The sequence below is a fragment of the Mastigoproctus giganteus genome, chromosome 11, assembly GCF_048544385.1.
Source record: "Mastigoproctus giganteus isolate SK-2022 chromosome 11, ASM4854438v1, whole genome shotgun sequence".
In the NCBI taxonomy this organism is placed as follows: domain Eukaryota; kingdom Metazoa; phylum Arthropoda; class Arachnida; order Uropygi; family Thelyphonidae; genus Mastigoproctus; species Mastigoproctus giganteus.
In genome coordinates, this window is record NC_143585.1 from 8,639,818 (window position 1) to 8,655,163 (window position 15,346).

At 41.5% G+C, this 15,346-nt stretch overlaps 1 protein-coding gene across 2 annotated transcripts in view; it reads right to left on the reverse strand.

The window, feature by feature from the left end:
* LOC150077687 (alpha-tocopherol transfer protein-like) overlaps positions 1-15,346 on the reverse strand; it is a 46,057-nt gene that overhangs the window by 9,045 nt on the left and 21,666 nt on the right. Inside the window, exons 4-7 of one of the 2 annotated variants that reach the window (XR_016547652.1) lie at positions 12,935-13,174; positions 5,017-5,213; positions 3,820-4,451; positions 1,744-1,854 (exon numbers count right to left, since the gene is read on the reverse strand). Coding sequence is in view for 1 of the 2 variants with exons in the window: in XM_090385468.1 (XP_090241594.1) it covers positions 1,744-1,854; positions 5,017-5,213; positions 12,935-13,174 (548 nt within the window). In the remaining variant the exon portion in view is untranslated. Of the gene's footprint in view, positions 1-1,743; positions 1,855-3,819; positions 4,452-5,016; positions 5,214-12,934; positions 13,175-15,346 lie in introns of those variants that run through there. The other variant, XM_090385468.1, reaches the window with a different exon arrangement.

Consider the following 15,346-nt stretch of genomic DNA (forward strand, 5'->3'; position numbering starts at 1 on the left):
TCACCTGCTAGATCCCTTTAAAACCCTAATCCCTGGAGGAGGGAGAGACACACGCTCCTTTCCCCCTTGCCAACCCTATTTCCCTCTGGTGAGGCATTGGCAAGCCCACTGAAAAATGGAGGGTCACCTTCCTTACCTACCTCTCTCCTTCCTATTTCCCCCAGCGTTCTGCCTCCCCACACAAATCTGTCATCTCACTCAGCGATTAGCCTTACATCAAAATTTTAAGCTACGCCAAAATTCTTACCCAACCCAACTAGGCTTAATCAAACCCTTCAGCGTAAAACCCCAAACAGTGCTCCTAAACAAAACCCCAAATTCGCAATAAAACATCCTCGCGACTATTTATTTTTCTAATTTTTATTTTATTTATTTTATTTAGTTTGGTCCTAGCCACTGAAATTCCAGGAAAGTAGGTGGCAGAACCTGCCAGAGTGCTGATTCAATCACTGGTAACACCCAGCCGCCCTCCCCGTGGCTGGTATTGGTAACGTCGAGCCCCTCTAGGGGGCCGGCGGCTAACAAGCGGAATGAACAATTGGTACAACATTCTATATAGTACTTATCCCACACATTTTTAAATCTCTGGCTTGACTGATACAGAGAACATACGCTGAGATGGGAGAAATCCCAGGAACTGTTAGATCCTCAACATACCAAATACTAAATACAAGGGGCCCGCTCCCCCCACCCCCAAACTGGAAGTTTTTATTGGAAATTATTGATTGACTTACTGATTGATTGATTTTAATTTTATTGGCGCAAAACCGACTGGGGTTATAATGCACCAGGAATAAGCTAAAAGAACCTCGCGATACATTACCAGATCCCTCTTCCACTAACAGGCGATTCAGAGCAGTTGTTGAGACTGCTACTGTTTTCTGGCATGCTTGTAATAGAGAAATTGGGTCTCCAGTGGAGTGTTATACCACAATGAGGAGCCTGTTGGATTGCATCGTGGTTGCTTCCTTGATGGATGACCTGTGATGCTGTGATGTTATTGTGGGGGTTCCAGGAACTGTACGTGGAGACTGATCGAGGCATTCCCCTTTGTTGATAACTGCTGTGCTGTGGGGACTGTTCAGATTTGAGGAAATTTGACTTCTCAATTGTGATCACCTGGTTTATATTTCTATTTCTATTATAATGGAGCTACAAGTGTCAGCTCGATCCCTGGAGATAATCACAACCTTATGTTGGGAGTTTATAGTGTGAGGTACCTTCGTACCTTCATGGTATTGCATTATGCTATGGACATTACATTGAGAACGAATTGATCATCTACAAGGGAATTTGAGGTGATTGTACGTCAACATTTTTCAGTGGTACAGCATTGTAAATAGGTTGCAAGATTACAGGGCAGGCCGGCTACGGCCGTATAGTACAATAAATAAATAAATACAACGCGAATATGTTGCTGAAAAATGTGTGCTGAGTCCGTATCAGGTACAGAACATTTTACCATTCCCGAACGAACACATTTTATTAAAATGTTTAGTTATGAAAATATTAAGAGGTACTATTTGCAAGAGTCGTGCGATTCAGGAAACAACTGAGGGAGTCTGAACGTGAATGGGTTGTGGGATGTCAGAATTTATAGCACAGGACTTAGCGTACCAGGTTAGGAGTTACCAATATTACAATTCTTATGGCCCTGTCGGATTGTTTAGAGTTTATCCGAGGTAACTAAAATAAAGTAATGAAATGAAATATCTCTTGACTGTTGAGCAAGGGGTCACTTACCCGGTTTCTGATCTTCTCGGTGAAGAGGTGTCGAACTACGGAATACACTGCTTTAAAAAGAACGGAAATACTGAACACGTGTAACTGCTTCAGGCGATACGGGGCAGAATGCTGAAAGAGATCAGAGAAATTGTAATAAACAGTACAGTGCAGTCACACAGGTTGTACTCTGGTACATATTTCTTGCCTTCCTATTTAAACTTAGAATTACTGAAATTTGTTTTGTTACATTTATAATCGGTTTTTATTACTTTTATAATGTTTACTTAATTCATAATCGGTCTTCTCTACAAAAATTTGAAGATAATTCTGGAAAAGGGAAAATACCGGCTAATAGAATCACTAAAACATTACGAAATATAAAGAGACCCGAAACTTTAAAATCCCAACTACCAACATGGAAATTATCCAGCGAGGCGAAAATAGTGTCTCTGTTTGGGTAACCGGCAGCTATTAGATCGCACACCTAATAACTACAGGATGAACAAAGATTGTGGGAAAAAATGTTTCATTTTATATATATATATATATACACATTTCTGACACACATGGCACACAGACCCTAAATAAAGGTGAGAACGCTAGGAGTTACAGAAAATACAAAACAGTAATAATCAATACAAAACTAGAATTAAAATTTATACAAATTTTACGTTAAAAAAACAGAGTAAGGAACAAATTCTTATAGATAGATGGGAACGAACTCAGAAATTGCAAAATGGAGGATTAAATAGAGATAATCAACGTAATGATCGATCGATTTAAAATTATGGATTGGAATTCAGTCAAGATTGCGCAGAAATTGATTTAACGAAGTCCAGTCTGTGTGCTTAAAGCTAAAAAAAGTATCTGCCAAAGGAAGGTTTAGAAATAAAAGAAAGGAAATCTACGAAGGAAATAGGGAAGTGATCTGACCCGATGAAATTATCACCCTTAGAAATTGAGAAGAGAATTGATTCATGGGTAAAAACTAAATCAAGGTAAAAGGAGTTCTGGGAGGGAAAGTTACAGATTTCAGTTATGGCATTACTAAGCCAAATGTTGCAAAATTGCTTAGCCAGTGAATTTGGTGAACGATTGGGGTCAAAAGCAGTTGGAACAAGAAAATCACCCAGAATAAGTGGTATTGCTTTCGGAGATTTCAATAAGATCGCTGCATCTATAATATCCTCTAATTGTTGAATGGTGGCTAAAGAAAGTGGGGGAACAAGGTAAAAAAGCATAAACAGGAGAAGCTTTCCTGAGTGATTAACTAATAAAGAGATGCCTTCAATGGAAGAATGTTTGGTGTAAAGTCTTCTTTACACTAAACTAAATGTTTACTACACTAAACTAAACTACACTGTACACTAAACTAAAAGTTTAGTGTACTGTCTTCTTTACCCAAGTGATGGGTAAAGATAGCAATGCCATCACCCTTCGAGTCTCGATCCAAACGATAGACAGAATAGGAGAGAGGTGAAATTTCACTATCAAGTATGTGTGGATGTAACCAGATTTCAGTAAGGGCGACTATGGCAAAAGTTTGTTGCAGAAGGAAGAGACGAAAAGCACTGATATTTTTTACAACACTTCTACAATTTACATAAAATAGTAACGATAATGATGACGACTTTAATAAACATCGGGAAGATAACCGCTAGCTAGTATGAGTAGGCCTGACAAGATGGGCAGCAATGCCAGAAGACGACCTGTACGGCTTAATAATATCATCGACTAACCAAATATCAGTATCTAATATACACGCTTGCTCAGATGAATTACTTAAGATTAGAAACGACGCATAGTCTGGATAACCGGTGTATGACTTCCTCACAGAGGTGAGAAGACCTAACTCAACGTTGAGAAAATCCTCAATATCTGAAGGATCTGTGGAAGAAGCAAGCTGACTGATGAAAGACCGAGCCTGGCGAGGAGCAGCTTGAAATCGTGAGCTCTTAATAGTTCCGAAGGCAAATAGGGGCGCTCTACTTCCATTAGATATGCCAGCTGATATTGTGAACTGTTTATTAGATAGACGCTGATTATAATTGGTGGGGCGAAGACTGTTCGCAGGCGCTGAGGACAAGAACTGACCTGTCAAAGCGACTGGCTGAGGTGCATTTATAGGGCCATTCACATTATTCGGCATGAGTACTCCAGAAGAGCAAGTAGAATCGAGAAATATATTTGAAGGAGAAGTTGACATTATCAGACAGAGAACTAGGTAATTGGACAGCATCCAAAGACAGGTGGGCAACTTGATTGGAAGTAGCTTTACCATCCAAATGCGAGATAATGACGTGACAGGATTTATAGATTCAGCTTATCGATGTGAATCACTGAGGAAAACCTGCTTAGAATGTAAGGCAGTAGGAACTGTAATAGGTTCTGTGCGATCATTCTGGATGAATTCTTTCGCAATTTCACAATCAGAGGCATCAGGAATGGAAGATTGATTGAGAGTTTTTGTTGGATGAGGCTTAGGAACTTCAGTAGTCTCACAGTTGAAGGATGTGAAGGCGGAGCTTGGAACGCTACATTGTAAGTCATGAAGTGGAGAAAGGCCTTGGGATTTCTCAGTCGGCACAGTGTTAAGACTGCAGCATAGAAGAATCTGAAGGGTGACAGTTTGTGCAGGAAGTGGATGAGACCGAAGCTTGCATAATTTCAGGATTGGTTGCTGGTTCATTACTAGGAGCCTTGGCCTAATTTTTGGCCTTCTCCTGCTACAAAAGCAAAAAAAAAAAAAAATAAATAAAAATAAAAATAATAATAATAAAACAAAAACAATACTAAAACATGTGTAAATTATTTAGGAAATGAGCTTTTTGCACTAGACAAGTTGAGTAAAGTCTCATTTTGCACTGACAATGAATACTAGGTGTAATTGCCATCCATTTCACAACAGTGGACGCACTTTATATAACGAGACGCCATTGCATTACTCCGAAAAAAAAAAAAAAAAAAAACTACTCCAAGGAAGAAGTATATTGTATTTATTTAAAGCGTATGCCATTATCAATTGGCTGTTTCGGCCATTTTAGGGCCTCATCGGTGGATACGTAAGCACTGTGAAGGACTGAACAATCCAGTGATCAGTTGAAATTAATATAACCTCACAAACATTTATGTGAATGTTTCAATTTCTTAGCTCCCAGCTTTGTTTCTGCCCTGCCCTTAACCCATAACGCGTCTCAAAATCATCCTTTTCTGTTCTTCAATTTTATCGAGTCGAATATAATAAATTACCAATATGATATTGATTAGTAGTACAAGTAAATATCTACTTACCACACATACGTTTAAAAGTTTTATGGCTGCACGGAGTCCAATACGACCGTGAAAATCTGTCCAGGTTAAACCACGCAGGTCAGCCAGCACAATCAATCCATTGATCTGGGTGCATTCGTTATCGAAATCCCACTCACCCAGTGCAGAAAGAGCACGACAATAAACGTCAAAAGCAAAGTCGTCGTGAGCAATGTAATCTGTATAAATGAGATAATTTCAATCAGTTGAAACAATAAATAAGAGAGAAATTTAAAAAGAAAAAGCAATTTGCATATTAATGGGCTTCCGCAGAAACTATTTCTCTTTTTCTAGAATGAAACATCGAAACATAACATTTAAAGAATTCAGCGAGAAAGATGGCCACCAGTGACAGAGAGAGAGAGATAATCATATTACCGGTTTGTTTTTCCACTAAAGAAACTAAGGCAATGGAATGGCAGTGTGTTTTCTGAAACTTGCGTGTATTCTTTATTCTTTGAAAGAAAGAACTCCAAAGGCAACCACACGCTAAGATGACTGCTTTCTCAGTCTATCAACGAGATTTTTTGGGAAGATGACAGACAATTCTTTGTTTTCGATTATCCAGTGGCTACAGGAACGACAGTTTGAAGGTAACTGTAGGAGTTATCTCTTTTAACGAAAATCTATACACAGAGTTAGCTTTGCATTAGCAACACTTACTTAAAATCTTGTGGTGTGTCGCGTTTAGCCCGATACAGGCCTTTCTTGTCATGGACTGTACAAGTTGTTGCAGGATGTCCTGTGGTAGTGCTACGCATGGGTTGCAGAATACAATTATCTCGAACATTGTAAGTTGGACGGTCCTAGCATCCAGTGTCATTTTTCCCGTTTCGCAGCATCCAGTGTCATTTTCAATTAAGTTTAGATTAAGTGAACTGGGCAGACATTGGAGAAAGGCGGATTGGTTGCTATCTTCCTGAAACGAGTTAGCAATCTTGAAGTATGGAGGGTTCTCTTCTTGATAGAATCCATCCGGAGTTTTCCGAATGTACCCGTTACCATTGTCGTGTACTTGCCTTGTATCCACATGTGTGTGTGTGCTATGTTCATGAATTGGAGTTTTCTCTGGTCGGTTCGAATGTTTTGCCGGACCAAAAAACCGAATTGCTGGGAGAAGCCTTGCTATCATTTCTGATCTTGTGCGGTTTTAGGTGCATTGGGACATTAGAAACAGGCAAATCTACTACAGAACACACGCAATTTATTTATGTAACAAATTTAATGCGTTCTATGACTAATTTGCATTTTTGCTGGTCGAAAATTATTGCCACTCTCGCCTGAGACCGACTAACCTGGTCACACAGTGAAAACAACTCATAAAATTTTCTCGTCTCATTGACAGAATTCGAACTCTTGCCTTTTACCAACCAGCATGGGGAGGACGGTGATTATAACCACTATGCTACGCACTGAGGCTGAGAAGTACATAGTGTACAGTGTTTCGTGTCAAGCGGCTCCAGGGATTCGCTCTTGTAAACATTGTAACACAATACAGCTCTGTAAAGCCACAGAGTGTGAGTTTATTAAGTAGTCTGCGTCATGTTGCGTTGGGTGATGTTGTCTATTGTCTCCAGTCACGTGATCTATAGGCCTGTGGAACACTACACTCCTCTAGTTTTCGTCCAGCACCAAGGAGTGGTGGGCCTGGTAGTAGGGAATGAAAGGTCTCTGGATGGAGCGAACCCTGGGCGTCGCCTGAGCTTCCCAGTAAGAGCCCCAAAAGAAGAAGGAGAAGAAGAAAAACTAAAACTCTGAAAGTTTTTATTGGTAGAGCAGCGCGAGGTGATAATCTGAGTTTGGAGAAAAAGGGAAAAGTAAGAAATGTGGATGATAGGAAGACGTCGATCAAGAAATAGGCAGTTAAAAGGACAAGGGGACAACCCTATGGAGGAGCTCATCTCAACAGGGGGACGTTAAGAGCAGGAAAAAGATTTAAGGAGATACGGCCGAACAGGAAGAAAAAAATTTGGTTGGAAGGTGCGGGTATCTAAAGCCATGGGCTGGGGAGAAAGAAAGTCAAAGGCCCAGAGCGCCCTTTGTGGTGGGGGAAGATCCCCGCAATGATTATCAGTACTAAATCACATTTAGTACTGATAATCATAGTACTGACCAGACTAGCTGCAGGCAGTGTCACAAATCTGAAGCCATGCTGCAGGACACAAGGGTGACCGCAGACGTCAGCAAGGAGGTGGATCCCTTGAATTGGTTGCTTTTTTTATTTATTTTTATTTTTTTCTGCCCGTGCGCGTCGGTGTGACGGCTGCCTAATCTTGAGCGCCTCAAGTTTTCAGTGTTTATTTTAGCGAGTCTCAGTAATATTTTCGTACAGTGACTTTCTGATTTATCCCCCGCATGAAACTTTAGGTAATTATTGTTTTTACGTAATGTGTTTCTTGCCTGTACTGTTTTCATATTTGCTTCCTCTGTTTGTCTCAAGGCCCGAATGTTAACTCTCCGGTTACTAGCTTTCACTGCTCGCTAATCCTTGCGCGCTACAGCCGGTATCACAAGGTCAAGCAGTTGCATTGTGTTGGGTGTTATTCGCCGTATTGCAGGACGTTTACAACTCCGACCTATTTACGCTCCCGCTCTACTTATGAGACTGCCTTCGGCAACAGGTTGGAAGAAACTTGCCAATCAAGCGTTTGGAATTTGTCTGTTATATGCCTGGAAACCAAGTTTTGGAACTTGTCAACTTTTTTTTTTTCCCTGGACAACACTCTCAACAGACCACTTTTACTTTGACTACTAATTGTAAGCTTCCTCGGAATTTATACTGCGCTTCAAGCTGCTAAGTTGGCGAATTGGCATCAAGACGGTTTCTTTCGCCCTGCCTTCTCACTTTCCTGATTACTGCCCACCTGGCAATACCCTTCATCCCCTCTTAAGTCAGCGCCTTCACTTCCAATTCAGATTGATACAATGAAGGATAGAACGGGTGTTCGTCAAATGTCCTGTGCCGATTGTGAGAGTAAACCGGAGGATACGTTGCATTTCGTACCGGAGAATCTTCTGCCGTAATTGCCAGGCATCTAAAGTTAAACGGTTGAGCAAACAAAGGAGAAGAAAATGGCTTTGCCACCTCTGTGCAAGTAACTCAAAACCAGCGGAAAAAATCGGAGGAAGAGGTACCCTCTATCACTCTTACCGACGCAAGTCCTTGGGGTTGTTTCAGGTGCTCTGTTCGAATGTCGGAAGCTCTGCATCATCGGCAGCATCGAGAACGCCTCGTGATACAAGCTAACTCGTTGGGATAGATAATGCCTTTTTGGAACGGGAATACGATTTCGCTCCTGCCGTCTCCGTGACGGACTCCCCAGTGAATATCCCCTTAGAAATTTTGGAAATAAAAAACGTTTTAAGTGACAACACCACTACACCCAATGCCTTCCCTGAGGGTTTTAAGACCAGCTTAGGGGAGGTCCTGTCTTCAATAATGAATTCTCTTGCTTGCCTTAATGCTGAGAATAAAAGGCTCAGAGCCCAAAATACAAAACTCCTGGATCAAGTTCTCTTGCTGAACGATCAACTCAGAGATTTGAAAATCTTTGTAATTGAATGCCATCTTCCTTCTAGTCAGACGTCAGTGATGAACCATCAGGAACCTCAGGAGCGTTTCCGTGAAATGGATGAGGCCCCTCCGCGATCCTCAGCCCAAACTGTTCAATCCCTGCAAGGGACAACTGATCCAAAAAATTTACAGAGTTTGCCTCTGGCTGCAGAGAGGTTGACTCAGCAGATCTTCACTCCTGCCGTTCAGCTGAACCCACTGGAGATACATCCCTCGCATTCTGACCCCGTTGATCTGGATCTGTCCATGATTGCTGATAGTCAATGTACCCAGGATCAATGTCGGAATCTGGGTGAACCTAACTCGTATCAACATTGCAGATTACAACAGAAGAAGCATGGTTGCCTGGTTCCAATGAGCCCAACCACGGTAACAACATGATGGAGATGGGAGAACCCCCATGCCAAAACAGGAATGGACGGACTGGCTCAGGTGGTTGCCTCGAGCCATCTTCGCCATCTCCATCAACCTCTCAAGCACATTCTCTTAGCCAATAATCCCCAAAAGGCTATTTCCACCCAAGAAACTTTGACAGTGGAACCCCAAGGAAACAGATTACCAATACAGAAGACACAAGTGTCTGCCCATCGCCAACCGGTTTCCGCCACTTAGTCGAGAAGACTGGAGAAGATTTATAACATATCAGCTGTACAGACCAGAGAAAGAATTTTTCTTTCGAGCCTGGATCCTTCAACGCAAGCAGAAAGTATCAAAGCTCTCTTTGCCCATGAACATGGGATTAAGATTGATGTAAAGGCTATCAAAATGTGGTTTCCGACCTACTCTTCTGTTATGGTCTCCTGCGCAGCGAATGCGAAGCATATCGTCTTGGATTCTAACTGCTGGCCCTTAGGCACCCTCATTAATCTGTATCAAGAGAGGAGTAGACCAATCTCGGAAAACGGACCCAGACAGGTCATCAGGCATAGCAACAAAAGGGCCATATGCAACCAGGTTTACAAGGCGGAAAGCTTTTGTAGTTCAGGCAAAATGTACGCAGCATAAAAAACAAGCTTCATCCCCTCCAGACCATTCTTTTTCTTGACGAGTTTGATATCATTTGTCTTACTGATACATGGCTATCGGTGGATAGGCAGCTTGATCTTGTGCCTCTAAACATGCTCTACAAGCCCATTGGGAATTCAAGAAACACCAGACGGGGTGGTGGTGTAGAAATCTTCTTTAACCGTCGTTTTCAGCCAGTAAAGACAAGAGCAAGCCAGTCGAACAACTTTGATGCAATCTGTACAATGCTGAGAAGTCCTCTTATTCGAATTCGGTGCTGCCTGGTTCACATCCCCCCCCCAGATCACAATGAAGACTCTAGATCTGATCTGCTCACCTGGTTGGCAACAAATTTAGTACCTAGAACTCCAATAGTAGTTGGGGGTGATTTCAACTTGCCGATCCCTAAGCACGAAGATGCACTTGTGGGTCTTAAGGTACCTTTGACCTTACACGGTTCTTAGTGTCGTCTACTAGAGAAGGCCAAGCGCTTGACCAAATATTCCATAACCTACCAGATATCAAGCTTCTGCCTAGCAATTTCCAATTTCAATCGGATCACCCGCCAATTGCATGCCAGTTATCCATGCATGGCAGTTCCCCTGAGTTACCTGATGAGTATGCTGTTGAACTACCTATGTTTGCCTTCTCTACTAAATATCTCAAGCCGGACATCCTTTACAGTGCTTGAGCGGATTTGACTGGAGATGCCTGTATTCTGAGTCGATAGAGGATGCCACTATGGCCTTGTCCAAACAATTGAAGTTAATTGCACTCCGTGGTGCATCCAAGAAAGTTACGATTTGTAGCAAGTCGAATCGATGTTTTAATGAGGAAACCAAGTTGGCCTTCATCAGGAAGCAGAAGGTCTACCGGATATGGCAGAAATCTCAACTTTCCTCAGATATTTAAGAAAGAAAGAGCTTACTTCCTAAAAAAGAAAATACAAGTCCTAACCCAAGCTGTTTTTGATAGGTTGAAAAGGGGTAGCAGACCAGACAAACCACCATATCATTGATCAAAAGCTTGTCCAGGAATGGATACAGTGCAACCTCCTGCAGGCAAATTTTCCAGATACAGAGACTCCTCCCTCACAGGAAGACCGGTTACCTAGGGCACAGATCAACGATATAGAAACATCTAGGGAGACCCTGATTGATGTCATCAACAAATTACCTGAAAAAGCTACTGTAGGACCAGATGTTTTCCCATTATTCATAGTAAAAATATGCAGCACGCACATTGTTGACTTTCTACTCCACATTTTCAGACGAATCTTACAATCTGAAAGAGTCCCAACAATTTGTAGATCTTACCTTGTCAAGACCATTTCAAAGATTAGGAAACCTGAATCTCCGAAAGATCTGCGACCATTTTCCATCAGTTGCTCTTTATTTAAAATCTTTGAAAAAGCGATTCAGCCAGCAATTGCCCAGCACTGGTTTCGTCACAGGCCCGAGTACCTTCATACTGTTTTGCACAAGAGATCAACAACTACAAATCTTCTAGATACCCTGTTCAGAATCCAACAGGCCATCAATAACAAATACTAGATTGACATCATCTTCCTGGACATTAAGTCGGCATACGATGGAATATACCTACCAGCTCTATTTACTATTCTGAAGCACTACTCAGGTCTGGCAGATACCTTGCTACAAATCTTGAAGTCTATCCTACTTCTCAGACATCTGTCTTTTACTGTCAATGATTTCCAGGTAACATTCGACGTCACAAGAGGCATCCCGCAAGGGATTGTTCTTTCAACAATTCTCTTCGCAGCAGTTTTGGAACCTTTCCTAGCACGTAATTCTAACTTTGTTTCTTATGCCGATGATCTGAAGTCCTACGTGAGTTCAAACCACCCTGATCAAATCCTGGATATTAACCAACAGGCCTCTACACAGATAATGAAACTGGAAAACTATCTAGCCATAATTGGGTTGCATCCAAACCCTTCCAAATCTGCTCAACTACCGATAACAAAAAAAAAAAAAAAAAAAAGAGTTAAAAATGATGTTCAAATCTTCGTTGGCGGGGAAAGGGGGAAAAGGGTAACTTCCCACACAGACCTAGGCCTCACCTGGGATGTTGGACCCACTTTCCGGCCACACTTTGTGAGGATGAGACAGAAGACGTACACGGCACTTTGGACAGTGCGTCAGGAGCTCGTTGGTGTGCATCAGCCAGCGCTGCTTTGTCGGTACATCCTGAGGTGCATTGCCCCTGTTCCTCTCTACGCATCTGAAATTTGGAAATTTGGTCATCTGCTCCTGACTCCCACCTAAAAAAGCACGGCAGTCTGGAATAATGGTTGCTCAGACGGATGAATAGGGTGGTGGGTCACCCTTTTACTATCTGTAGATCCATCCTCCAAGCTAATCTAGGGACCACTCCCTGGAGACTTCTCATTACCACAAGAAACATACTCATGCTAGCTCGGCTTATCACAGTCCGAATAGATGCTCCATCTGTATCCACGTTAATCTCTGGCCCAAAGAAGACAAGAGGTGAACGCCGCGGCTCCTGCCACCCTTTGGGGTTTACGTTTACAAACATTGATTCCCTTAGGGGCATGTTTCTGGCCACCTGCCTCCAAATCTACAATAAACTGGGAATCAACCCTGATAAGTTCTGTGAGGACAAGCTCTACAGAAAGGAATGCCCCAAGAACTGTTACCAACTATTGAACCTGTGAAGTTTACCTACACCTGGACTTTTTTGCATGCTGCATTTTGTTTTTCATATTTTTATATTTTAGTTTTTTATTATTTTTATTTTTTAATTCTGATATCTATCTATTGCTATAAATTTTGTTTTATTTGAAGCGTATGTAAGTTCAATTATATAAATATCTTGGGTCGCGTACGCATGCACTCTTGTACATTGTACATGCGGTTCCTCGCACCGCAGTATGTAAATCTCACACCCTCCTGGCACACTGCAGTTTCTTGTTGCTAATAAACGGATTATAATAATAATAATAATAATAATAATAATAATAATAATAATGAAATCACAACACAACAAATAATAATAATAGTCAAGTTTGATTTGAGATAAACCAAGGGAAGTGACCAAATATCTTTTATCTAGAAGAAGTCAAGAAACTAAACCATCTTAACGATGACTTTGTTTCTTCACGAAAGTTATAGAGATCTGATCTTGCGACTGCCCAAATTTTAAAATTCCTGGAATAAGGTCTAGTAATTTTGACTTTGTCTTAAGCAGTTTTTTGTCACACCCCTGGTGGACAAGTTAATCCTGGAGCAGCTTAGAGTACCACATTTTCCGCGACCAACGCTCTCATTTCATACATACCAAATTTTACCACGAAGATGGACTCTCCTTCCGGGCCTCTCTTTGGCAAAATCGTCGTATAACTCCACACCGACTGAGGAATCTCGCTAATGTCCCAGATAAAGTAGAATTGCTGCTCGGCGGACCGATACTTGTAATAGCTTATGATGCCATTGAAAGCTCGTGTCACATCAAACTTTTTGGCACGAAGAAACTTTAAAAGGAACTTCGGATCAGATTTTGGAAAGAAATCTTCCTCATCTGAAAAAAAAGAGAAAAAACATTCCTGTTGTACAATCAGTATCAATAAACACCACAAGTTACACAATTAATACTTTTGATGCACGGAACTAATGATAGAACTTATTTACACTTATATATTTTAGCAAAATAGTAGTGGTTTTATTACATGACCATTTAAATAAAGCTTTAAGGACGTGGCTTGCATTAAAACGAATCATCCGTGGGTATGTTAGGTGCTAATGTGATTAGAATGTTTCTTTGAGTTCGGTTTGAGTTTGAACATAAATGCTTAAAAGGTTTTTTCGTGCTAGGGTATTACGTCGAGATAAAAGTCTAGACTCTAGGTCTAGAGTCTAGAACATCAAAATCAGTTTCGGGTAGGCCACCATTACGAGGAGAGGAATGGGAAATTGTGTTCAATGTAGCAAAATACACTTATGACATTGAAATTGCAGCATTCATAAGGAATGATCGGAAATGCATGCAAACCAAGGCTTATGAATCGCCCAGATATACATATTATTAAAATATGGACCATCGGGCAGAAGTTTAAGCTGATATATAAACTAAGGTAGAGATCGTGGAGTTAGAAGCAACGTGTTCTGTCATTATTATTATTAAAAAGCCCTTTCTCCTTTATGGGATTTTTTTCGCCCCATGACGGACACTGGTACCAAGTACAAGGGATGGATGGTTGCGTCCGGTTACTATTATTATTATTACTGTTGGTGGAGAAACTCTCTTACTATCCTGCAGGTGTTCAGGAATGGGGCTGTCTCGAAGTCCATGTAAGTTTTCTCCGGGAGTCCTATTGTTGCAGGTTCTTATGGAGGCGCTTGGACACCATGTCGGTGGTTGACACGGTGATCAGAATGGTCATTACTTGTTCCATATGCCACATATCTTTGACTTGCTCTCTTAGGTCTGAGTACTTTCTGATCTTTTCCGCGTATGTGTTCTGAAGATTGCTAGTTTTGAGCATTCCACGTCGATCAACTAGGTAGCCATTTTCTACTTGTCAATGAGGACGATGTCTGATCTGTTGTGCGGGATCGTCTTGTCCGTTATTATGGCACGGTCCCGATATATTCTGTGAGTAGAGGTCTCTAGTACGGCCTGAAGCTCATACTTGTGATACGGTAAATTTTCATTGATCAGCTGGTATTTTTATACTAGCTTCTGATGTATTATCCTAGCGAACTGGTCGTATCTGTGAGTGCAATCCATCTGGGTGATAACCCTGCATCCCGCTCTGATGTGCTGGATTGTTTCTAAGGGAAGGTTGCATTATTGACATGCGTCATCTATTATTGCACAGTCCTTAGCGATATATTTTCTGTAGTTCCTAGTGTTAATTATCTGGTCTTGGATGACGAGCACGAATCCTTCGATCTCGAAGAAGAGCCTTCCGTTCTTGAGCCAAGCTTTGAAAGCCATCTTATGTATGTCGTCTGGATGGAGGTCATTGCAGTGTCTTCTTCGCTCATCTTTCTGTCTTTGTTTGTTCTGTCTGTTACAGTATGGTTTCCTTTATTGAGGATGAGTATAATGTGCTGTTTGTCTTTCTTTCTTATGGCTTAGTAGATTGGTGCTATGTTTTCCTGGAAGTAATCGCGCAACTTCTTAATTGCCTAATTCTCCTGTTCAATGAGGTCATTCAATCTGCTCTCTCTATTTCTTTACTGGCTATGGGCAGAGTTAGGGGGGGGGTCCGTTAGTTGCTGAGTGCCAGTAGTTTCTGTGTGTTGGTGTGAAGGTATTCTTCGATATAGGTCTGGTGTTGCTGTGGATGTTGTCTTTCTTGAGGATGGCCTTCACTTTCCTGGTCAGCTTCTTACTTCTCTTACCCGTTTGATACTGTGTCAGTTGGCCTATCTTCACTCTTATCTTCTGCTATAGCCTTCCTTCTCAGGCTGGTGGTTAATTGTATTTGCATTTTGTGTTATGTTGTTCTCTGGTTTCCCTTTCGTTCATCCTAGTGGCTACAGCGGCACAGTAAATGGCTGTGCGGATGGTGTCTAGTGTTATTTAGGTGTTGTTGAAACAATCCGATATTACTCGCGTGTTCACGTGGTCTGTGACTTGTCAAAGGATTCTGTTGAGTCTGTGCTTCGGTTTGGTGTGGGTCTTTGTGGAGTCAATTCCCTCGAATTCTGCTAGCACTTTCTTCCACGCTTCTCTATTCTCGAT